Source organism: Vanessa cardui, chromosome 4 (assembly GCF_905220365.1).
Source record: "Vanessa cardui chromosome 4, ilVanCard2.1, whole genome shotgun sequence".
Classification (NCBI taxonomy): Eukaryota; Metazoa; Arthropoda; class Insecta; order Lepidoptera; family Nymphalidae; genus Vanessa; species Vanessa cardui.
This window is the reverse complement of record NC_061126.1, coordinates 4,416,281-4,441,492: the sequence shown is the minus strand read 5'-3', so window position 1 is coordinate 4,441,492 and position 25,212 is coordinate 4,416,281. Positions and strand designations below refer to the sequence as shown.

General features: G+C 28.9%; 6 protein-coding genes across 8 annotated transcripts; 4 read left to right on the top strand and 2 right to left on the bottom strand.

The window, feature by feature from the left end:
* Window positions 1-1,140: 1,140 nt before the first annotated feature.
* LOC124544176 (adenosine deaminase-like protein) lies at window positions 1,141-4,197 on the top strand. Of its 2 annotated transcripts, none has more exons than XM_047122634.1 (7): window positions 1,141-1,304; window positions 1,398-1,546; window positions 1,784-1,972; window positions 2,063-2,276; window positions 2,561-2,717; window positions 2,785-2,885; window positions 3,454-4,197. In XM_047122634.1, exons 1-7 carry the CDS (start codon window positions 1,266-1,268, stop codon window positions 3,640-3,642), a joined length of 1,038 nt encoding a protein of 345 aa, XP_046978590.1. In that variant the 5' UTR covers window positions 1,141-1,265; the 3' UTR covers window positions 3,643-4,197. The 2 variants fall into 2 exon arrangements, with proteins under 2 accessions (XP_046978590.1, XP_046978591.1); XM_047122635.1 differs by having other exon boundaries at window positions 1,178-1,304; window positions 1,372-1,546.
* Window positions 4,057-5,450, top strand: LOC124544178 (mitochondrial import inner membrane translocase subunit Tim8). The gene is made up of 2 exons (XM_047122637.1): window positions 4,057-4,262; window positions 4,991-5,450. Exons 1-2 carry the CDS (start codon window positions 4,170-4,172, stop codon window positions 5,162-5,164), a joined length of 267 nt encoding a protein of 88 aa, XP_046978593.1. The 5' UTR covers window positions 4,057-4,169; the 3' UTR covers window positions 5,165-5,450.
* A 239-nt stretch (window positions 5,451-5,689) lies between these two features.
* On the bottom strand, window positions 5,690-7,237 carry LOC124544177 (RNA transcription, translation and transport factor protein). Its single transcript, XM_047122636.1, has 4 exons — window positions 7,032-7,237; window positions 6,721-6,945; window positions 6,357-6,443; window positions 5,690-6,052 (listed from the first exon to the last, which is right to left on the bottom strand). Exons 1-4 carry the CDS (start codon window positions 7,099-7,101, stop codon window positions 5,754-5,756), a joined length of 681 nt encoding a protein of 226 aa, XP_046978592.1. The 5' UTR covers window positions 7,102-7,237; the 3' UTR covers window positions 5,690-5,753.
* A 699-nt stretch (window positions 7,238-7,936) lies between these two features.
* On the top strand, window positions 7,937-12,256 carry LOC124544035 (dehydrodolichyl diphosphate synthase complex subunit DHDDS). Of its 2 annotated transcripts, XM_047122423.1 has the most exons (6): window positions 7,937-8,036; window positions 8,448-8,581; window positions 8,662-8,795; window positions 8,961-9,109; window positions 9,188-9,363; window positions 9,983-12,256. In XM_047122423.1, the coding sequence occupies exons 2-6, from the start codon at window positions 8,489-8,491 to the stop codon at window positions 10,181-10,183; spliced, it is 753 nt and encodes a 250-aa protein (XP_046978379.1). In that variant the 5' UTR covers window positions 7,937-8,036; window positions 8,448-8,488; the 3' UTR covers window positions 10,184-12,256. The 2 variants fall into 2 exon arrangements, with proteins under 2 accessions (XP_046978379.1, XP_046978378.1); XM_047122422.1 differs by having other exon boundaries at window positions 7,938-8,581.
* LOC124544034 (protein FAM50 homolog) lies at window positions 10,732-13,727 on the bottom strand. The gene is made up of 6 exons (XM_047122420.1): window positions 13,128-13,727; window positions 12,954-13,049; window positions 12,615-12,819; window positions 12,036-12,190; window positions 11,514-11,626; window positions 10,732-10,982 (listed from the first exon to the last, which is right to left on the bottom strand). The coding sequence occupies exons 1-6, from the start codon at window positions 13,470-13,472 to the stop codon at window positions 10,883-10,885; spliced, it is 1,014 nt and encodes a 337-aa protein (XP_046978376.1). The 5' UTR covers window positions 13,473-13,727; the 3' UTR covers window positions 10,732-10,882.
* Window positions 13,728-14,445: 718 nt separating this feature from the next.
* Window positions 14,446-24,871, top strand: LOC124544132 (gem-associated protein 5-like). Its single transcript, XM_047122583.1, has 18 exons — window positions 14,446-14,671; window positions 15,088-15,247; window positions 15,800-16,016; window positions 16,167-16,770; window positions 16,837-17,028; window positions 18,088-18,333; window positions 18,811-18,997; window positions 19,126-19,285; window positions 19,609-19,765; window positions 19,919-20,058; window positions 20,463-20,584; window positions 20,809-20,983; window positions 21,250-21,657; window positions 22,216-22,363; window positions 22,632-22,711; window positions 23,091-23,223; window positions 23,659-23,745; window positions 24,048-24,871. Exons 1-18 carry the CDS (start codon window positions 14,472-14,474, stop codon window positions 24,313-24,315), a joined length of 3,684 nt encoding a protein of 1,227 aa, XP_046978539.1. The 5' UTR covers window positions 14,446-14,471; the 3' UTR covers window positions 24,316-24,871.
* Window positions 24,872-25,212: the final 341 nt, after the last annotated feature.

Genomic DNA, 25,212 nt, shown 5'->3' with positions numbered 1-25,212 from the left:
GGCGGTTATTAATGCTTGCTTTAAAAAAATTGAGTTGAATTAGAAAATTTATGACTTAATTTAATTAGTTGATTTTATTATATTCGTAGGAAATGTAACAAAATATAAATAACAGTTTGCTATAATACAAATGTTTTTACTTTGTAATTGATACGTTTCAGGTCAATGTGTTAGTAAGTGTCAACATTCATTTATTTCAAATTAAGCGGCTCATTTTAAGCAATCGGAATGGGGATGGCCCAGTGGTTAGAACGCGTGCATCTTAACCTTGCTTAACCTTACCTTAAGATAGAGCGAGAATCAGCGGTGCTTGCCTGGATTTGAACTTCAAACCCAGGCAAGCACCGCTGATTCATGTGCTAAATTTGTCTTTATAATTCATCTCGTGCTCGGCGGTGAAGGAAAACATCGTGAGGAAACCTGCATGTGACAAATTTCATAGAAGTTCTGCCACATGTGTATTCCACCAACCCGCATTGGAACAGCGTGATGGAATATGTTCCAAACCTACTCCTCAAAGGGAGAGGAGGCCTTTAGCCCAGCAGTGGGAATTTACAAGCTGTTGTTTTTAAACAATGTACATTATACAACATCGTATAATAAAAAGTAAAACTATCACTGGTCTATTAATTAATATTTAATACACAAAAGCTTTAGCACCATGTACAGAGTAAGAAAACCTTCGTCATTTTTCAAATTCATTCCTTTACTAAATCTTAAACTTTAAGTAACTTTTGAATCTAAACATCAAATCATTGCACGCAATATGTCATTCTAGATCGGTAAAACAGATTATCCCGCATACTGAGCACACGAAAATAGATCTTAAGGTGACGAACCTTTTCTTACCCCGACTGTACAGGCTCTTAATCATTAGCCAGTCTCAGTCTTAAAGGCTACATACAGTGTATAATAAGATAATGATATTCTAATGTAGTAATAAGAGCGTTAACATTTTTTATAAATATAGTTTTGAATAATTTGAAGCAAAGATAAAAATTATAATTTAACTTTAATAATGATTATGCCAATCTATAATGATAAAATATATGAATTGGTTGACAATAAAAGTGAAGAGTCAAGTCAAAGACTAAATCATAGATTACATATAGATTGAGTAGATCTTCTGTAATCTGTAGGAAGTTTTATATACCTACTACGGTCTACGGAACAGTGAAAATTTGAAATTTAAATCTATCAAAGGCAGTCGCGAGAAAAATACTTTATAATTAATAATTAATAAATAATATTTAAAAAACACAAAAATGGAACTCGATACTTTTTGTCACGAAGTTCCTAAAATTGTGAGTAATTTAATGATGTGTTTTCAATGTGAAACATGAAAATAACAATAAGTAAATAAATGTTAAGATAACTTAATGTAATTATATTTAAAGGAATTACATGCTCACTTAAATGGTTCGCTAAGCCGTTCTACGATGCTCCAGCTGCAGCGTTGCCTCGCAGATTTAGATATGACAGATAAATCTAATGCTTTTTTAGACGAATTTCAAATGAGTTCTGGTGATTCAAAAAATTTCTCTGAGTAAGATTTTTATAAGTAAATAATATTAATTTATTTAATTTGAATTTATTTATTATTTATTTATTTGTAACAAAATCCACAGCTTATACAAAAGTAATTAATAAAAGAAAAAATACATTGTCTAAACAGAAGCCAATTTCGGATTTACATTTTTTATGCTTATCGGTTATGGTAAACTAAGGACAGTAAGTAAGTTCCTGAAGAATTATTGCTTAATTCCTTAAAACTCTGTTACAGAGTTTTTCCATTATTTGCCATAGCTCATGAACTGACCAGTATTCCACAAACACTAGCTATGGCAACAGCTCTGACTCTCCAAGAATTTGAAGATGATGGTTGCTGTTATATTGAATTAAGAAGCACACCTAAGGAAACCTCGCACATGTCCCATAAACAGTATATAGAAGCAATTATTCAAACATTGAAGTAAATCAAATGATACATTAATTGAGAACTACTATTATTAAATTCATATTTGGTAAACAATTATGTAATATGATCTTATGCATTTTACAGAAATAATACTGCCTCAATTATTGCCTGTCTTATAATATCCATTAATAGGAGTAGCCACCAACAAGAAATAGAGATCATAACAGACTTGGCAATTGAATATCACAAAAAGTATCCAGATTTAGTTGTTGGTGTTGAATTAAGTGGTAATCCGGCTGTTGGTAAATTCCAACATTTTGTACCAGTCTTAACAAAAGCAAGGGAAGCTGGTTTGAAAGTAAAATTAATATTTTATTAGTTTAGAAACAAATATTATAATTAATTTTTTAAGGACTGGTAAATGAGGCGTTGACTTTCATACCTTATATCAATGATGAAAAAGAGGGCTAAATTTAAAAAAAGATGGTATTTAAATAAACATCCACTAAATTATCTTTAAAAAGTATCAATAAAGATAATTAGTTAACTGGTTTGATGGGTCTAAACTTTAAGATATTGTATAATTTAAAAATGTTAATTAAATGTCTCTTTTAAATTGAATACAAATTATCTTCTTTTCAGATAACATTACATTGCGGCGAAATATGCAATCCCCAGGAAGTTATAGAAATGCTTAAATTTAAACCAGAACGTATTGGCCATGGAGTGTGTATACATCCACAATATGGTGGCAATGATGAGACATGGCAATTATTGTGCAAATCACAAATACCTGTTGGTTAGTGTGATATTGTGTAAAATGAACCTTTTTTGTATATCAATAATATATTAAACATTTGTTTCAGAGGTTTGCTTAACAAGTAATGTCAGTACAAAATTAACTCCAGACTATGGTTCACATCACTTTAAAGAACTTTATAATGCAAATATTCCTATAATTATCTGTGTAAGTGCAGTACTTTAGTTATTTCTTATGATGTACCCAAACTGATGGAGAAGGTAATGGGGATTTAGATCAGATGAGGTTCATAGTCAACTGGAAATATCTACTACATATTCCGTATTTAAAATAACCATGATATTTATTCAATGTGCAATATCTGTGTTATTATTTTCCAATAAGTTTTATTATAAGTATAAAATATTCAATAGCATTTCTAAAATTCTGGATTAGGAAATCGAAATTTTTATATAAATCAGAGTTGTCATCTTTGGGAAAATTAGATAAAAGTTTATCATTCAACCACTTAAGATAATTTTAAAATATAAAGAATCAAAGAGCGAAAATATGATAACATTAGCTTCCTCAATGACTCAACATCCACGCCAAAATGAATAAGCTTAGTTCGAGCTTCTGCACCCCACTCTTTTCCGTCACGATATAAAGACGAGTGCGTCTTTGCACTTCTATATTGTGATCAGCTGTTAATATTTGATACAAATTAAATTTTATGCATTCATTATTATTTATTTCATTTATTAATTTAGATTAATATAAATAAATTTATTTGCAGACTGATGATAAAGGAATCTTCGCGACATCGCTTTCGCAGGAATATCGTATTTGCGCTGAAACTTTTGGAATAGATCAATCAAAGCTAGCCAGAATAAGCCTTCGATCATGTGATTATATATTTTCAGAAGATAAACGGAAAACTCTTAGCGATAAAATACTTAACTTTATTAATAAAAATGGACTGTAAAAATTAATAAATTTGAAACAATAAAAGCAATTTGTTTCTATATCAAAAAATCTTAAACATCTGTCCCCATTTTAAATTATTGGTCTTTATAAAATCCGGTTGCTGTTTTTCACTTAATGGAGCAAGTTATTGCGCTATAACTTACAAGATGTTTCAAATTAATAAGCCAAAAATAATGAGTAACTAGTAGAAAAATAAGACCTATAGCATATGAAGGAAATAATAGTAAGATTAAATTCGTTAAAAGTTAGATTTTTTTAACTCTTTGTTTTGAAACATAGGCCAGTTTGTATTTAAATTCGTTGTTACCGATTCAACACACTATCACATCAAATCAAATTCTAAAACTTATTATTATACCTAATTACAATAAACTATGACAACACCGTTTAATATGATTTGTCAAATTGATTGCTGAAGTTATTGAAATCTGTGGTTCTCTAATTCTAACCTAAAACTTCTTTAGCATTTATTATAGACAAAAAAAGCGAAAACTCTGTAATAAATAAAATATAATAATTTACAAAATGACTGACTTGTCGGACTTTTCAGCCGGAAAAGATTCGGAACTTCAAGATTTTTTGTTAGTAGAAAAGCAGAAAGCTCAATTCCATGCTCAGGTACTTTTAATGAATATAAAAATTTCTATATTAAAATATCAATTGTTTAAAATTTATATAGAGTATCATCATAAGTGTAATGTTTTAAAATAAATAATACATATTGAAAGGGATTTTTCAAATTTGTTATTATTGTGAAATCATAAGACTTGAGCAAAATTTTCTACCACAATCCTAATTTAATTTCGTAGAAAACACATTTATTTTTTTAAACACTTTCATTTTTATCTAGGTTGTTAATAATTTTATGTTCAAGATTGTAATTTAAGGTCAAGTTGCAAAGTTAATAATATAGGTTAAAAAAATACAATTGGAAAAAGATGTATTTTTAAATACTACATCTAAACTGTAATTGTTTTTTTAAATATTTTAGTAGCAATTTAATATTAATAATTTCAAATGATGCAAATGATTTTTAAATAAGGTTTATATTATGTAACTCAAGTCATACTTTCAAACAATACATACTATTAATTTAGCTACTGTGATCCAAGAAAAGCAAGTTATGGTCATTCTCAGTTCTTGTGCAATTATTTAATTTTACATCAGAACATTGTGATCCCTCTTCTTTTAATTTTATTAGAAAATCAAATTGTTTCGACTATTTTAAGTATGTATAGAACACTTTGACTGCAGATTTCTTATCAATAAAAAGTAATAGCTTGAAAAACTTAATATTTCATATGAAAATTTTAATTGGTACAATACACAAACAATTTTTATTTTAGATTCATGAATTCAATGACTTCTGCTGGGACAAGTGTGTCGACAAGCCTGGTTCAAAGTTGGATTCAAGAACAGAAACATGCCTCACTAACTGTGTAGAAAGATTTATCGATGTGTCTCTACTCATCACAAATAGATTTGCACAGATGCTAGAGAAGGGCGGTGGCATGCATTGAATATCAATAACTTGATTCTATATTGTGTATAATATAATTTTATGAATGTTGGTTAACTTGTAGTTTAGTGAATTGGTTATTACAAAGAACGTTTGAGTAAGTTTTTTCCAAATAACATTTGTTGTTAAAATATAAAAATGTTTTGAAATGAAACAAAAAATGTAAAAGCAATTTATATATTGCTCAAATTGCTGAAATAAATAAAAATCCTAGTTTAAGGATATATCCTTATAATAAAGCATTTTTTTTATTGTTAAGACTAGAAAGAAATAAACCTTTAATACAATGAAGTGTATTTATTTTTCCAAATTATAGTATAAAATACCTTCTCATCAAAAATAAGAGACTTTATCCCATATGTACTTTACTAGTACTATAATACATTCAATTATATAGGGCTTTTTAAGAGTTCAAGTTAATTTTCTGTTATTAAGCACTTTGATTTTGGTTATTTATGTATATTGTGTTCTAAAAAAAATTAATTATACTTTTTTATTCTTTGAAGCATAAAATTAAAAACACTAATCATGTGAAGCATACATAGATTACATTTATTTAAACTTGATTTTAAATACAATTACAACACACATTATCTCCCAACTTTGCCCAGAGATGTGTCTGTGCGTGGATCAGCAGTGACTGTTTGTACAGCCACCAATGCTTCATTAATTTTTGTTTGTAATTCCCTAAGATCTTGTATGAAAAGAAGCTTGAACACATCAACTGGCTGCTGTACCATGTTGAATTCATTATTCGGAAAATCTGGGTGTGGGGCTGTCTTCAAGATCTTAGCTACAGCAGACAGACGAACTTTAGGGTCAGAATGAGGTCCCACTCCAGTTAAAGCGCAAATCCTTTCAACTCCAGCTTTAAATGCAGGGCTATCAACTGCAATACAACAAATATTTGTTAAATTATATTATGTTAAAATAACTCTGTATGTTAGTTGTAGTTCAGCTGAAAATAATGTTACATACATTATATTTGACAAAGTCTTGACTAATTACTTTTAATATCACAAGTAATGACTGAATGTTATTGTAACATTCAATAGTAAGCAAATGAATTTCAACAAGGCATCTAGTCCATTGTAAGCCTTTATAATCATACAAATTTATAAATATATATATCATAGAATATATAGAGTATATATATTTTATTATTGATGTCAGAATAAAATCATCATACTTACAGTCTAGATTGTCCAATGGGTTAGATGATACAACATTTGGAGTAGACTGTTTTGGTTGTTCCACTTTTACATCTTTGTATTTAGTAACTGAAAACACAATTTAAAAAAATGTAATAAATAACAAGTCTTACATCAATTTTAAAGAAAAGAGATAAAAATCTATATTTTACAAATATGTTTGCATTTAAATAAAACAGCAAATAGTACCTAAAATATAAAAGTAAAAATAGGGTTTTAAGTGAACCAACAATTTTGAAATCTCTTTTTAATGTTGTAGGTGTCACATATCCATACTCTTACACATTTTTTCCAGTGTGAAACTATGATTTTCAATTAGTGATATGACTAGTTGAGTTTTGCTTACCATTATCAGCATATTCTAATCTTACTGCATATGACAATAACCAGTTTAACTGTTCATTGTGTGTTCCTTCTACCACAGGACTAACTAAATCCCTTTGATACGTATTGTACGCATCCTTCCATTTATCAGATTCAATATTTCGTAAGCCCTCCCTTTCTTCAATTTTGTAATGTCTAATTTTTTGATCTTCTAGCCATAAGACAACACTCCTATATTCCTTTTCATCTGTAATTTTAATACATTTGAAGTAGTAATTACAAATGGTTTTCTCAATAATCGCAAAAATATTAAAAAGACTAAGACTTCCATACCTTCAGAATTAAATCCTACGGGATTCGGATGGCCGAGAGCTGTAAGCTTAAGTTTAAAAATATTATTCATTTTGGATGATTATATGTATTAGTACTTATATATATTTTTGACTTTTTTGTAAATTGCACCAGCACAATATTTTGCAATATTCTCGATAAAAAGGCCGATATCGGCGACACAACAAATGACAACTTGACAAGTAAAATAGTTGATAGAATGTCAAAAATCCAAACTCTTTAAATTTTTTTTTTGTTTGTTTATTTACTAATCTAAAATTTTAAATTTGTTTATTAGTTAAGTTAAATCGTTTCGTTGTTTTAAATACTTAGACGAAATGATCAAATATACTTTGAGGAAAATATTGTACATAAATGCAAATTAGCCACTATACGATTTAAGCGTTTGGATATAAGTTGTACTCATTGCTTGATTTTTAGGTAAATACTTATACTTATTTTTTCAAAAAAGATATCCATATACTTTATTTAAGTAATTAAAGATCATTTGTTATATTTTTGTTATGAAAAGATTCGTCAGAAGTTAAAAGAACTTAGCCAAATTCAAAATTTATTCAACTTATATGTAGAGTACCATGTTTTGCTTTTTACGTTCATTGGACTATTATAAATGAGTATGTTTAACACAAATATAAGATATACTTAATATACTATTTTGTAAGGGATCCTTATTTATTTATTTTTTAAAATTACATCAAAGTCATCGATTGTAAAATGTATTGTTCCCAAATCCCTAAGATGTACAATTTACCGGGTAGAATTGAAAAGTTGTCTGTTTACACTAAAGAGTATAAAATTACTACGTGTTTATGTAGCTACGTGTATACGTATATGTACCTGATAGCGATAAGCTGGTGATAAAAAAATTTACATTGTCAATTTGACATACGTCAGCTCAATTACAATTACAAACTGATACCGAATTGTGAAATTGTGAATAGTGAACTAATGTAGGAAAAATATTAAAGATTAAGTGAAGAAAAGAAGGTAAAAAAACGAACCAATAATTGGTTAAAAAACAGATTCTAAGTATATAATAGTAATTCAAGTTTACATGTTAATTTAATTACAAATAAGCAATTTGTTTTATTCAAAATTTACACAAAACCAGAACTACCATTAAACAAGTCTATACACATAACACGGGTAAAAATGGTAAAATTGTAAATAAAGTTTATTAACTTATTGAAGTAATTGTAGTAACGATAAATATGTATGTCATAGAACATACCATTATTTCTATAAAGAGGTTCTGAAATTGGAAATACACCATTAAAGTTATCTACAATTAAGTTTTAAAGAAAAAAAAATTAAAATAAAGATTTTGGAAACAAAACATAATGGCGACATGGATTAAACAAAATTGTATATCATTCTTTCAATTATTTTGCATAAAAGTTATTAAGAATGGACGAGTACCACAACATTTAGCATTTATAATGGATGGTAACCGTCGTTATGCTAAAAAGTTAAGTGTAAACTGCAGTGCTGGTCATGTAAAAGGATTTGATAAACTTTCAGAAACTTTGAAGGTATTGTGAATTCATATATATATTTTGTTAAGTAATAAAAATTGAGGGTTAATATTATTTAAATCTTTAAATCCTTTCAGTGGTGTTTAGACCTTGGCATTCCTGAAGTGACAGTTTATGCGTTTAGTATTGAAAATTATAAGAGAAGCACTGAAGAAGTTGATGCTTTGATGGACTTAGCTCGTGACAAATTTAAGAGATTCTTGGATGAAATGTATGTCTGATCTTTAAAATACCTTATTTATAGTCCTACAATTATAAGAATGGCTATTCTGACTGCTATGTTGTGTGTTGTTCCAATACTACCATTTATTATTTCAATTTTTCTTGTTCACACAATTATCTCTATTGATAAAACAATAAATGTTTTTCCTAACAGTGATCAGATAAATGAATGGGGAGTGAAGTTACATATTGCTGGACGTTTGTCTCTTCTGCCAAATGACTTGCAAGTAATTTTATCTAAGGCAATGCTGGCCACTAAGAATAATAATAAACTTCGCCTAAATATAGCATATTCTTATACAGGTATATATTATAAACATTCCTAAATTTTAATTTGAATATAACTTATTATAATATAAATGTATATTGTTTTTTTTATAGGTCGTGATGAAATTAGTAGAGCTGCTTCACATATTGTAGACAGTGTTCAGAATAATGATCTTTCACCTGATGATATTGACGAAGACCTGATCACACAAACATTGGACCTTGGAGCACCTGAACTATTAGTAAGGACTTCTGGTGAAGTCAGACTTTCTGATTTCATGCTATGGCAGGTAAAATAAAAGTTTTAGTATTTATAAACATCACAATTTATTAATTGTACTTATTGTAGAACTACTTACTTGTTATCCTAAAAAGAAGGCAGGTTTCACTCAATAAATGTATCATATAACATTATTGTTTAATTAGTAATTACATCATCAGCTTTTTGTAAAAAATGTTTATAAAAATAACTTAAACTATATCACTTTATAAAACAAAAATAATCAAAATTAACTATAACATTCATGTTGGAATTAATTTTTTATCATCTGACAAATGTTGTAGCTCATGTAATTCTTGTTGAAATTGCTAATGTATTGTCTTTCAACCTTCTCAAACTATAAACAATCAATTTTGAATACTTTAATACTTAGATACTGCATCATGCTCAGGTAAAAATGCACTAAGTTTATGTTTGGAAAACAAAGCTGCAAGATATTTTATCTATTAAAATGAAAATTTGTTATCTATCTGATCCCATATGAACTTTTGGTCAGTTCCTGGCCCAAATAAAGCAGCATTTTTCACTGTATGTTTGTTCTTGAATACAACATAAGATATAAGTATGAAAAGTAAGTTAAAGGGATATGTTTTCAATATCCTTATTTAATGCTTTTTTGTCATCTCCAGGTATCCAATACAGTTCTTTACTTCACTGATGTTTTATGGCCGGAATTTACAATATGGAATCTATTGGGTGCTATCATACATTTCCAAAGACACGCTCCACCATTACCCGAAGAAAAAGAGAACAGTCCTATTCAACAGGAATTTCTGAAGAAATTAGAACATAAGAAATGGCAAGAGCTGGAAAAAATTATTAGCTTTTAGACTATATTTATTTATTTTATGTAATGGGTAGGAAACATTTTGTGATATATTAGGCAAATATTTTATTTTTGGGTTTTAAATTCTTTAGCAATTTAAATAAGTCTTTGATTTTATTTATTAATAAATAGAAATGATATATTTTTTTGACTAATGGTTGAAAACTCTTTTTGTAAAATTAACAACTACTTTTACAGTTAAAATTTTGTTGATTTTCCATTAATATGAGGTCCACAAAAATTCGTTATTGAGTTACATACTGTCATCTGTTAGTTTGCTTGTACATACATTCTCATGAACTCACATTAATATCAATCTCACATGACTAATTCCAAAACATTATTTTATCAGTGTAATTAATGTGTATCAATAAAAGTAACAGCTTTCTATTCTAAATGTATTAAATTGAACACAGAAAACTATATTTAATGTAAATTAATTAACATTAACTAAGATGAGCCAGTGGTTCGGATACCTGATGCTCAATCAAATATTGTGGGTTCAAATCTGGTGGATATTTTCTTAGACACAAATCTTAGAAACAAAAAAAGAAAATTACAAACTAATTTAATGTTTTAATATGATAACACCTTATATGATAAATAAACTAGCATTTAGTTCTAGCATTGGTTATTTCACTGTCCAGTAAACACATAGTCACACTAGTTTATTGTTTTACATGTATGTAATTTGTACTGAATCTTATTTTCCTTTAATTGTATATTTGGAATATGTTTTAGTTGGATCATAGGGTTCCCACCGAGATGCAGGAAAGATGTGTTTGTTTCTTTCATACCACGACCTGTAATCATAAAAAAATTATAATATATTAAACGTTTTTTATGGAAAGAAATTTTTAAGATCAGAAAAATATTGAGAAAATACTCCAGGAATATCTTAATATATATATATGTACAGTCAGGGTAAGAAAGGGTTTGTTACCTTAAGATCTATTTTCGTGTGCTCAGTATGAGTGATAATCTGCTTTACCATACGAGAATGATATATTGTGTCACAATGGTTTGATGTTTAGATTCAAAAGGTACTAAAAGTTTAAGACTTGATAAAGGAATAAATTAGACAACTTATGAAGGTTTTCTCACTCTAACTGTACATCCCACATAAACTTATATTTATTAATTTATTTTAATGGCATATATTATATACCATCAAATACACAGGAGAAACAGAAAACGAAACTATTATTTTACATAATATTAATAGTAAGTAGGGTTTTTCAATATTGTTACACAAGACATTTTGGAAAGTTATAAATGAGTTGTTTTGTATACCTCACATATACAAATTTATTGCAACAAAATATTTTACCAACCTTAAAAGTACTTTCCCAGCATGTGAATCTTGTTTTTCTTGAGTTGCATCATTCACTAATCGTATATCATCTGAGGCATCAAATTGGAACAGGGGACCACTCTTACCTCTTGCCTACAAAATGTTAGTTATTTTAAGTAAAAAATTAAATTAATAAAACAAATCAAGTGGAATTCTGTTTAACCTTTTAATATAAACAGTTGCTTTAAAATGTAAGTGTATGCATATAAAAACCAAAAAAGTACCATAATAATATATATAAGGGGAACTTGATTCTAACTTTTACTGTTTTAAATTTTGGAAAAAGTTTGTGAATGATGTGAATGTACTAAGTATTGATAAAATCCTAAATAAGATTTTATTTTTATTTCTCAAAACAACAATTGTGTATTTTTCTGTACATATTTACATCCTCATTTATTGAAAATAACATATACTTGCAAAAATATCCAACACATATATATTATAAAATAAACATGTGTACTTATTAAATAACAAATATAACTTATACTTAACTACATACCTTTGTTACTATAAAGTCATAAAATGTATAATGATGTGGCAAAATCAAGTCTTCTTTTACATACATAAGTTGATCAGCTGATACTGTTTTCAGTTCACTAAACTCAGGCCTAAGTGTATCCAAGCATCTTTGAAGGAATTGATAAATAGAATTACCTGAAATGTATTTTACCATAGGTATAATTTATTTAAAGTTTAATGATATATAAGAAAATGATGTTACTTATTTTTGTTTTATTTAATAATAAAACCGAGATGTAAATAATTAAGTTGTTTTTAATGATCTATCTCCAATAAGCGGGATGTCAATCCAGAGGTAAGAAATTATATGAAGTTTAGAAATTTGCTGGATAAAACTGGCAAATTTCTAAACTGCAATAAGGTTATCAAGAACCAGAATTTCTCCTGGAAACACCATTTGGTTTAAAACATACATTTTACTGCTGGCCAAATTGATCAAGCCATTCTGAAATGATGTATTCATCAATTTTAAATTTATAATTGTGTTATTATGGGGTGTGGGAGTTAGAGCTCTTTTACAAAGTGGTAATTATTGATTGATTTGACACTGAATGAATACCTTTTTTTAAAGTGACATTTCTTCTATGGCCGGATCCATCCCAATAACTGAATGTAACAGTAATGGGCTCATCCTTAAGGCTAGCTTGAGTCATGACCCATTCTAGTCTGAGCTCCTCTCTTAATTTCAAATCAGCTTCCTCTCGTTCTCTGTCAGGTAAAAATGATGTGTCTACATCTGGATTTTTTTTTATTTTTTTACATACCTGTAAAATCACATTATTGCCAGATTTTCACAAATTTTGTCTATTTATTGTTAACAAAATTAGAAATAATTGATAAAAATAAACTATCATCTGAAAAATATTATTTAAGTAAACATTAAATAAAATTGACATACTGTTTCATCTTTGTCTCGCCAAGTAGGTTCTGGCGTTTCTTCATCTTCGACATCTTCTTCTTCGTCTTCATTTAAATCAAAAGAAAGAGCTTGAATCTGAAAAATAACAAAAACATTCATATAATTATATATAAAAAGTATCAATACATTTTCATGCATTAACTTTAAATTTACTTGTCTTTTTTGTTTATTTTTTTGTGCCTGTTTAGCTTCTATTTCTTTTTGACGTTCCTTCTCTTTTTCCGCTTTCTTCTGGGCTAACTTTTTTTCTCTTTCTCGAACTATATGTTCTTGCTTCGCTTTCATTTCATCAAGAGTTACTAAGCCAATAGTAGAACTCTTTAATTGTTGTTCCACTGCATCATAATGTGTAGCGAATTTGTTTTCAATATTATCTATCTTTAAATCTTCTTCGATCTTCTTTTTTCGAAGTTCTATTTCTTGCTGTGCCTTTTCTCGTTTCTTCATTAAATGCATGGCTCTGCCAGCTTCTGAAGCTGCACCTTTGTAGTGGGCCATTTCTAACAATTTTTAATGTAATTGAAGAATTAAATGATTCTTTCTCGAATATTCAGTACGAGAAAATCTACTTCAGCTTCGTTACACACTTAACACATTTGACAGTTCCTCGACTCAAAGTCAAAACAATAGTAAATAGGTAACTAAATAGTAATGTTAAGATCACAAAACAGATTATATATATTTAATATTATTTTAATATTCTTACAAGGTATCGACTACCACTATTTTGTTACACTAAATTACTAATCTCGGAGGTCCACTTCGCGACAAATAATCCAAGTACACAGAATATTAAATAGCACAAAAAAATTTTGACCAAAACTAATTAAATAGAAATTCGTAAGTTAATAAAAAAATGTAATATATAAAATAGTTACTCCTTGTCAAAGTAAGAGTAATATGTGTTACTGAGGTCAAATTGCACGAAGCGTTCGATATAATTTGCTGAAAATGTTATTGTTCTAAACTCGATAACTTTTTCATTCTCTGCAGTTTACCTAATTCCCCACAATGTGTGGGGAATTTCCCAAATTGCAGGGAATCACAAGTCGATCGCGGATTAGTGTGGGGATTGTCACTGTGCGGGAAAAACGAGGGGAATTTTATTTTATACCAAAACGATCGGTAATTGATTCTTTAGCCGATGTTTTGTTAGAAAATTGAAATTGTAGTCGATGTTAGCAAATACTTTTTCATTAAAGGACGCCCTTAGTTTGTGTATAGTAAATGCAATATATATATAAAAAAGGTCATCACGAAAAAAAACATCAAATACATGTTTTTCCCTTTATTTCTGTGTGGGGAATTAGTTTTGGGTCATTTTTTATCATGAATGAATTTCGCTTAGATTTTTGGGAAATTAGGTGAATGGCATTGGCAACCCTGCTCCCTGCTGTTATTGCTTATATACTCTGTGGTTTACACTTTAGCAAATAGTTTCGTTCTTTGCTTATACCGGCTTAGGCGGCTTAAATAAACTGCTATATTTTGAAAAACATGGACGAAAGTATAATATTTCCGTCACCGAATTGGTTTAAAGTTTCGGGATTTGCAGTTTCTAAAGACGGTTGGTTGGTTTATGGTGGTCCAACAAATAGTTTGTGTATTTTAAAACCTTTAGATCTTGGTCAAGACGGAATTCTACAGAAAAACCCATCTTATCAAACTCAAATATTTTGTAGAGTACACAAAGAAAAGTAAGTTCAGTGTTCTTCTTTCTAGAAAATAATACGCTCTTTTTAATTAGTATTTTACTTATTATCACTCATTCGTATCTGTGATTCAACAACAACAGCCTGTAAATTCCTACTGCTGGGCTAAATGCCTCCTCTCCCTTTGAGGAGAAGGTTTTCGGAACATATTCCACCACGCACGCTTCCAATACGGGTTGGTGGAATGCACATGTGGCAGAATTTCTATGAAATTTGTCACATGCAGGTTTCCTCACGATGTTTTCATTCACCGCTGAGCACGAGATGAATTATAAAGAAAAATTATGCCTGGGTTTGAACCCGCAATCATCGGTTAAGATGCAATCGTTCTAACCACTGGGCCATCTCGACTTCTTCTTTGATTCATACTCCTATTTTTTGGTTTTGTTTATTTATTACAGAATAGTAAGTGTAGATTTATCAAGGGAATGGCCTGAAAAGAAACTAATACTAACTGGAAGTGCTGATGGCATTGTTAAACAGTGGAATGTTGATCAATTGGATAACAATGGCAAAATTAAATCAACTCACACTCATGCAGTTCACAAAAGTGAAAAAGAGGTATATCCTTATTTTCTTCCTTTTATACTGTTTCTTTTTATAACTGATTGCAGTACAAATATGTTTAAATTTACACAAAAGAAAAAAACATATAAATATCTATAAAAGTTACAAAATAATGTACAAAAGAAATATAACTTTATTAATGATATATTCCACACAACCTTTGGTTAAAGATGGAGCCTAAATAATAAATAAGTGATTTTATATATTATTTACGCTCCATCTTTGTTTGATTTGGTTAACATATAAATTTTAATATTATTCTGAGTAACTTTAAAGCCTTATATAGTAAAAATAAAGCAAATACATAGAACTTATGTATTGATGTTATTTACTATTTACTAAATTCCACATGTAGAATTACTCAGCTTAAATATGTGTTAATATATAAAAAACAAAATTAATATTCGCCTTAGCCGATTTTTTGTTTTCTATATTTTATTTTTAATAGTCTAAAATATATTTCAACTTCATTGAAAGTGTGCTATTCTTGTCTATCTTGATCAGAACACATGTATAATACCTTACCCTAAATATTTTATTTTTTAGGAAGTGGTTGGTGTTGCTTACAGCAGTGAACCCTTTGCTGTAACTGTAGGTGATTTTGGTAATGTTGTGAAATGGGATCTTAATTCAAATATAGCTAAAAATTACAATAATTTTCTCAAAAGTTTTAGACCAAGTTGTGTTGCTTGTTCCCATCACATTCCATTAAATGTAGCTGTTGGAACCAAACAAGGAGTAATATTTGTATTAGACTTAAACAGTAAGTTCTTTTTTAACATATTCTATTAAATAAGCAACCTTTTTCTAATTATTTTCAGCTGTGAATAGCTCTCACTATTTTAAATAAAGTAAGTAAAGTAGAAAAAAAATTTAAACATTTGTTTTGTTCATTCAATTGATTTATTTTCAGATCAAGGGAAAATAATTTACAAAATTAGAGGTCAAGATGATGAAATTGTTAATGTATCCTGGTGTCCACAATATAAGAACATGGTTAAAAAATCTCTCGATGAGTCTCAAAAGAGGTCCACTGCGACAGAGAGGTTGGAAAAGATAAGGTCAGAAGATAATGAACCCGAAGAAAATTTAAATAATTCAGCCATAGCCAAGACCCTACCAGAAGATAGTTTTGATGAAACCATTGTTCAAGAAGATGATATGTTTGATATATACAAAGACCATGAAGCAGATGAGTTTGGCCACAAAAAGTTTGAACCTGAAGATATAATAGTTAAAGTAAAAGAAGAAAAGGAGAATGATGACTTTCTAACAGAGTGTCTAAAGCTTAAAGAGGTTATATTAAAAAACAAAAGTGAACCAGAACCAACAATAGCTAATCTGGTCGAAGCTTTAGACAAAACACATGTAGATAGTGATATTTCAGATTCAGAAGAACAAGAGAATGATACTAGAGAATCACCAGAATGTGATGAGACAGAAATACAAACAAAAGAATTAGGCGACTACACGATACATACGCATAGGCATCTTTTAGCAACTATTGGAAAATATGGGTTAGTAAAAAAAATATTTTGTTTTGCCTTTCTAGGACAAAGTACTGATTAATCTTTTATTTTCAGTGGTGTCCGGATATGGTCTAAGACAGGCAAACTTGTGGGTAGCTGTGCTGTACCTAATTCAGTAAATAAGAGTCAAAGAAATAAGAGACCAAATCCAAATTCTAACTCAATTTTGTGGTACAAACCCAATGTTCTTCTCATTGCTGATGGAAAGAGCCAACTATTAGAGTGTAATCCTTTAAAAATTGATTGGTAAGACTAAAATCTTCATGTATTTTAATATAACTAGCTATTATTTTAACTAAAATAACATCTTATTTATTGAGTAATTGTGTATTAAGTTGTGTTTTAAGTAAGTAGTAATATACATATAAATAATCTATGTTATTCATATATATACCAAGCATTTACCTCAAGCGTAAAGTTCAGTCAAGCAACAGTATTATACCTGTTAATGAAGCCTTGGCATATATGCCATTGGTACTAGGAGTGATGATGTACAAAATATCTATGTGAAATTTGAAAAGTTCTGAATGAATACAACTTTATTTATAATATTTAAAAACTATCAACTACTTATATCCACACAATGATATTCTAATAAACAGATATGTTATAGCCATACTAAACAACAGAAAAAAGTGTGCCGCGCCGGGAACCGTTTATTTTAGTTTATTTTTACATTTCGTTAAAATTAAAAAGGTTAGCTTGATAAAAACAATAAGTAAAAGGGATAACTAGATGTTTTAATTACGCAAAACGTGTTAGTACTTAATTATGATGTATTATAACGTATTACTAAGTAAAACGACTAAATGAAAACGTCCCAATTAGGACGTTTTCTAGTCTTCACTTTTTGCGCGTTAATAACATATCTGTTTACTACAACATCATTGTATCCACAAACTATGTTTATTGCCATGATTAATTTTAGTCTCTTCTTTCTTTAAGCGTTTTCAAAGCATTTTGTTTTTAATAATTTCGATCAGGGGCTAGTACTTCTACCATCTATATGATATTCTCTTACTAAATTCTTTCATTCAGCATGTATAATTTTTCCTACATACATAATATTCATTAAAATATGAAAAAGCTTTCCTTTAATAGTAGGATGATTGATTGACCTTAATTAGACCTTCATTTTTAATTTTTGAATCCCGCGACATTGATTTTTATGACATCTTCAGGAAATTATTCATTTCAGCATAGAGTCTACCAATCTCATTCTAATAGCTCATAATCATGACCATTCTATGTTTAATACTTGGCTATTTTTTTATACATTTTACACCAAAAGAACTTTTTTTTTAGTAAAAACAAACTTGAATGGAGTGTGCTGCATACTTTCCACAAACGTGGCTTATATTGTATCGCAACAGACGCACCACGCGTTCAGTCGATGAGTGATCAGTTGCAGGACAAATGGAAAGTTTGGACGGTCGCACAGGATCGGAATATAGTGTGCTATTCTTTTGAAAAAAAGCAAAAACTTGCCATGTACAATACATGTGGAAGTTTTATATACACATTGCAATGTTGTCCATATGATGCAAAAAAGTAAGTAATAATAAGTATTCTTAAATATAATTATTCTTTTTTCAATTATGTAAAATAAAATGAACTGAGAGTTGTAACACTTTTGTTCACATAACAAAATTAAGTCTAAATGGACATCCCTTTTTTTACCATATTCAATATTGGTTTTACCACACAGCACTAAATCATCATAGAATAAAGTCATACCTAGACATAATTTTTAAACTTATAAGGCATGAATATGTATAGTAAATTTTTATTTAAGTCATCATCATCTTCTTGCATTTTTCACATTTTTCTTAGTTTGGCTGAGACTAAAATGCTCTTTTTGTATGTTTAGTAGTGTGTTTGGCGCTCACCTAAATAGTAGTGGTTAAGGTGCCTTAGTGCTCTAATAATCATTGGATGGTTCTTGCTAATCATACAAGGATAAGCTGCTTTTTTATGTAACTTAAAATATGAATAGTAATTAATGTCATAATGTATTTGTGTTTTCAGAATAGCAGTGAGCGTAGGTGATGGTGCTGTACGTGTATGGGAATCAGATATATGTGATGAAGATGGATTAAAACTTTCTTTAGGGAATGTTATGTCATTTTGGCAGAATGTCAAGGGAAAAGTTTTAACTTCTACATGGCACCCGACTAAGGAGAACTTATTAGCATTTGCCACTGCTGAATCAAGGGTTAGTTACCCTTTTAATAGTTAATATTATATTTTTAAATCATCTCTATAAATTATAACATTCTCATTCCATCACTCAATGGAATTTTTAATGTTTAATGCTTTAATAAATATTTTTGTTTTTTCCAGATTGGTATAATAGATGCAAGTAAATCTGAACGTCCGGCCAAAAATTTATTACCAGGTGTCAATGGAGCGATATATTCTCTTTGTTGGGGAGATAAATTTGATCTGTATGCTTGTGGCGGAGGTGTTATGGTGTTGTATCATACCGATCAGCCTGAACAAGGTATGCTTATATATCCGCTTAGAATAAAAAGGTTGTTTTAAAGCATTTTGATGAAAATTGCTTATATGATTACCTTTCTTTTGATCTCAAAATATACAAACACAGGATATTGTTTTGACAACAATTTTAAAAATTTTCGTATAGACTAGAATGTATAAAAGGTGTTTGACTATTTATTAGTAAATAAAATTGGAAAGGATTAATAATATTTTTTTTTATTATTGCACTTTTCAAGTTGACAAGTTTTCAAGTTTTCTTTTGAGTACTTAACTTACTTTTGGTATATACCATAAGTATTTAATAAAATTTATCTACCTTTCTAGCTCCTGTACCAATAGATGTGGAGTTTGAAGGCAAAAAGTTACAAATCAGCGCAGGGGTTTGGTATCCAATGGGTCTGGTGTGTGGTAGTTATTATGGTGCTGTTGCTGTTTTGAACCCGGTAACCTATGAGCTCGTTACCATGACTTTTGTATTCAGGTAAATTTTTTTTATATTATTTAATTAAAGATAAGATTAATTGCATATTCAGTTTTAACTTCTACTACTATTATAGATGATATGACTATCAGTGCAGTCAATCAGTCAATATTCTCATAAATTTAGTTTTAAAAGTTAAACGTCATCTTTCAGCAAAATGATACACAATATTACCTGGCATCCACAACAAACATCTAATTCTAGTGAAGAATCTCCGTATAAAAATTTAATAGCTGTTTCGTCATTAGATAAGGAGTGTTTTATCGCTATACTCGAATATGCAGACAAAGGAGGTATATTGCTTTTATACCTAAGTATTCTTATTTCAGATATTTATTTGATTATGTTTGTTAATTTTTAAGAACTAACTATTTGCAATGTTTGATATAAACAGTGTCTATAGATCAGTCGTTAGAAATAGTTGGAGGAGGCTGTGTGGTAAATTCTGTAAAGATATATACTTTGAGTAATTTAAATTTTTAGTTGTTATATTAGTCAAGAATGAAAAAATGCAGCCATTAACATACTGAAGTGTGTGGAACAATTCATATATATATATATTTGTTTAATAATCAATAAATAATTGAATGATAAATTTTATAAACATATTTTTATAATATTCTGCTTCTTTGGTTAGGAAATTATATTGTATTAAATTATGCCTACCTTTTTGACCATACATTATTTTAATTTTTAGATGGTCCTAAACTACATCCTTGGAAAATGCTCAATGGTCACTTAGAACCGGTGTGCCAAGTGACATGGAATCCACACAAAGACGGTCTTCTCCTGTCCACGTCATATGACAGTACAGTCCGGGTGAGTAATACTCTATTTTAATTTAAGAATCATACTGAACACATCTTCCGAGTCTTCCATTTGACATAGGTCTATTCGGTTTTATTAAAATTAAACAGCGATGTCATGGTTAGGTATGTTTTAAGGTTCATAATGGTTTTTACCAATATCAGCCCTTTTAAAATTTCCCTTAGTATTGTTTAATGGTATGTGGACTTTAAATAATATTATTTATTGTCCACTAGGTATGGGATGTTTCTGAAGGTAAATGTATCGCCATTTTCGATGGACACTACAAAGGTTCGTTTACATCGTGCTGGAGTGCCTTTCCACAACTACCAACTACTATAATGTCTGGTGGAGCAGATTGCTGCTTAAGAATATGGAAGTATGAAGACTACCCTCCCGAAGCTTATTCAGGTCAGTAGTATAAATGAAAAGTCGAAAAGCATTCCACAATCTCTTCTTCTTTAAATTTTATTGATTATTAATAATATGATAGGGCAAAACGAATAAAGCATAGCAGAGGTTGTACGTGTGCAAAATTATAGTAACATGATAAAAAAAAATTGTAATAATAAACATAATAAAATATAATTTAAAATTTATATGTATTATATGCACAGATTATATTAGTTGTATGTCTATAGTAATTTTTGAGTAATAATGTTTAACTATGTTTATAGAAGTCAAACACGAAACAGCTCTAAAAGAGAAAAAGAAAGAGAGGAAAGAGAGAAAAGAAGAAAAGAAATCAACAGAAAATGCAGCTGAAGAAAAACCTACTGATGCAGAAGCAACAGAGGGTCAAGTTGCTACTAATGTGGATATTAATGCTAAAATAAAAGCGCCGAAACGATTCCTCTTACCGACAATACAGCGACAAATGTCACCATGCACCACAATTTATAGTGTGCGAAAGCTGGCTGAAAAATATATTTTACACTCTGATAATGTTCAATCAAATGGCAAATTAGAATCACCTGAGGAGAAAAGTGATTCAAATGATGTTAAAGAAGATAAAGCAGAGGATGTCGATTTCACTAAGATGTTTGGTAGCACTAATGATATCAATGATTTACTAGATATGGAGAGTAAGTTTAAAGTTTATTATTAGAATAAAAATGTTCAAAATCAAAGTAATATTAATTTTGAATTATATTTTACATTTATAATAGGCTATTTGACTGGTTTATAAAATCCATTTTGTATTACTTAGTAAAGGAACCCAGTAAAAGTTGATTTATTTATTTCTAGTACACGTTTGCGAAAAATATCATATTAAAAATTCCATATTTAAATAGCGCGCAAAAACGCTACTTGGACAATATGGCCCTACAATAGGGTCGGTGACGTCACTTTCTTGTATTTTAATCTGTGGTACATATAGAGGAAAGGAAGGTTAACAAGAAAGTGACTTCATCATAAGCCCGGCCAATGAGGAGCGTTTTGTGTCACGTGACAAACTTTTGAATAAATGCATTTTTATTGATGGGTTTTTGAATAAATTAAGTATTATTTTCAACTTTCGTTAGTAAATAACCATTTTTTTAACTAATAATATACACTGATTACAATAATTCACAGTTTGTCAAACATTCTATTTACGTTTACTTACTAGTACGTTAATATGTATATTATAATAATTGTAGTGCGAAAACACATCGAGAATGACAGATTTGAGGCATCGATTATGCTATCGATATTCCGTGGTCACATCGACTCTATGATCCAGTTCGCGACGCAGAGGGACGCGCTCTGTCCTTTTCTAGTCAGTTTGTCACCTTGTGTGTCTTTCAAGTAAGTTCATTATGATATTTTATATGATATGCAATCATTATTGAGCCACTCGTAGTAGATAGGCAATAGTTTAAATGTAACTTTTTTTTTTTATAAATAAATATATTTAGCTATTTAATTAAAGAAACAGAAATAAATAGTCATTTGCATAGCATTTTATATATATATTTAATATAGTATTTTATCATAATACAATGTTAGCTTAAACTGAGCTTTTAATTTGTCTTTTTTTTGTATGTGTGTGTAAAATGTGTTTTCTTGCACATAGGTATTGGAAAACTGTAACACAGCTGTATTTGGCTCAAATTGAAAGGCTGGTAGCTAAATCGGAACAAAAAAAGTTATGGGGTGAGTATATAAATCTAAAGTTAAAGGTATACGAATTATGCATAAAACAGTTTTTAATTTAATATATTAAGTATTCACATATAAGACAAAAAAATATTCCAAATAGTTTTATAAAAAGGAATTTTACCAACAATCAATTCGCAAATAATTCGCTTTGAAAATGTGCTGAAAATTGTACTAGTTGCATAACATTAAATTAACCAGTTAATTTTCAAATTATATTTTATTAAATAACTATGTAGTTATTCATAGAACCAGTAATTTGTATATTGTTAGTTAGTTATTTATATGAAAATTCAGATTTTTTTTGTCATTTTTTTTATTAAATGACATGACCATCTGCACAAAATTTAAATACTTTTTTAATATACATTTCCAGAAAGCAAGCACTATGGCGGTCAAATTTACCGAAAAGTGGCACTTCTGTTGAGCATTCACGACGTTAAGGGCGCCGTCACAGCGCTCACAGACGCTAAGCTGTACAAGGAGGCCTACATATTATCTAAGTCTAGGTATTTAATGGATTTAAATGGCTACACAATACATTTTTTATGTAACTGATAATATAGCTCGTTGTATATAGGTATATATACCTATTATCACTTTTTATTTATTTTCACTCATATAATATTAAATTTTTAAATATAAAATACAAACATATAAAATATATTTAAAAATATAAAATACAGAGGCCAACCAGTGGCGGGAACAGGGTCCAAGCCACCGGTGGTCAGGGCTCCAAAGAGAGGAACTTCCTCACAATACGCGCCGTGCCGAGGAGTACTGCCTTCTGCATCATACTTATTATTATTATTATATTTATTATTTAAAGTAAAAAAAAACTGTACCTTAAACATACATTGACTATATAAATATACAATTATAAGATACATAATAGTTTATTTAATATGCATTATTTTATAATTACAATGTTTTTATTGTTTCAGACATATGGAAAGTATAGCTGAGGAAACTTTAAAAATGTGGACAGCAGACTGTGCATACTCAGGATATATAAATATGACTGCTATTTGGTAATTACATTTTATAATAGACTATAGTAAACTATGTAATGTTGTTGATTTAATATGACATATAAGTTTAAAAAGATTTGGAATTAAATACTATTTAATCTAAACATCTAATGACCTAATTGACATCTAACATCATTGAAACAGAACATGTTCTGTTTGATTTGAAATATAATGAACCAGATATTCACCAGTTCCTTTTTTTCAAGATCTATGATGTCACACTTCTTACACTTGCTATCTGTCACACTAATTGACTTTTCACTTAAGTAAAATAAACAAAATATTTTTTTTCCATTTTCCAGTTACCTTGGATTAGGAGATGTGTACAATGCAGCCGTGACTTTAGCTAAGTCAAATGATCAAGAGTGTCTCAGTTTAGCTGCAGAACTTGCTAAAGTTGCTGGACAACCAACATTTGCCAACCATATTGAAGATAAAAGATCTCAAATTCAAAGCGAAACGCCAGAGAAAGAAACTGAGGATTTAAAACCATTGCCTTCTAAGTTAGATCTGTTGATGAAAAATGTTAAAATAACAAGTGAAAATGTTACTGAAAAAAATGAAGAGTAACATATGAAACCATGACAATATGTGTTGATGAATGTATGTTGAATTGCATGTGAGTTAGATAATTACTATTTTACGAAAATACTGGTTTGTTTATTAGTCAATGTTATGGGCAGGGTTGTTATGGTTACAGCATCGTAAATTTTGCTGTCAAATATTTGTTGCAGTTCATAATATAGTATTATGGCGTGTTGTGCTACTGTATAGGCCCATAATATGGATTTACGTATATTGTTTCCATTGGATTTAACTTGTCTTGATGTAATAAATATTTGATAGCGACAGTTGTTATGCTAAAACCGTCCTAGCACCAGTGGTCTTATAAAATTCTATATAATTTTAGAATTTTATGTTATAAGAGTATTTTTAGTTAAATAAATCACAAATGTTGTTAAGATAGTTTTAAAAAATATTAAATATCACTTTACTGAAGTATAAACAGACACATTGTGCTATATATTAATAGGACAAAATGTGATGTTACTTATATTTGAATAACTATTTTGTTTTGTAAAGTGTGATTTGTAACATTAAGTCTACCAAATGTTAAATTAAACTAACTTAACTGTTAACCATTTGTTTGTTTAATACCTATGTTTTAGGATAGTTTTCTTTTTTAAATAAAAGATGGAACATGTTTTTCTTTTTAAACTGATCCTTTTGCTTCGTTATTACTTTATAAGTATAAAAAAATGTTCATTTTATACACAAATACCATATAAATAACAACATAAAATAAAATTTAATTTTATGGATATATGTAATAAAAAATATTGATTCATCTAAATTCTAAACAACAATAATGAGGATTTTTTTTCAATTATAATCGGTATGTAATTTTAATAATTTTATTAATTTTCTAAATATATATCACAGAAATTTTATACGCAACGCATTGAC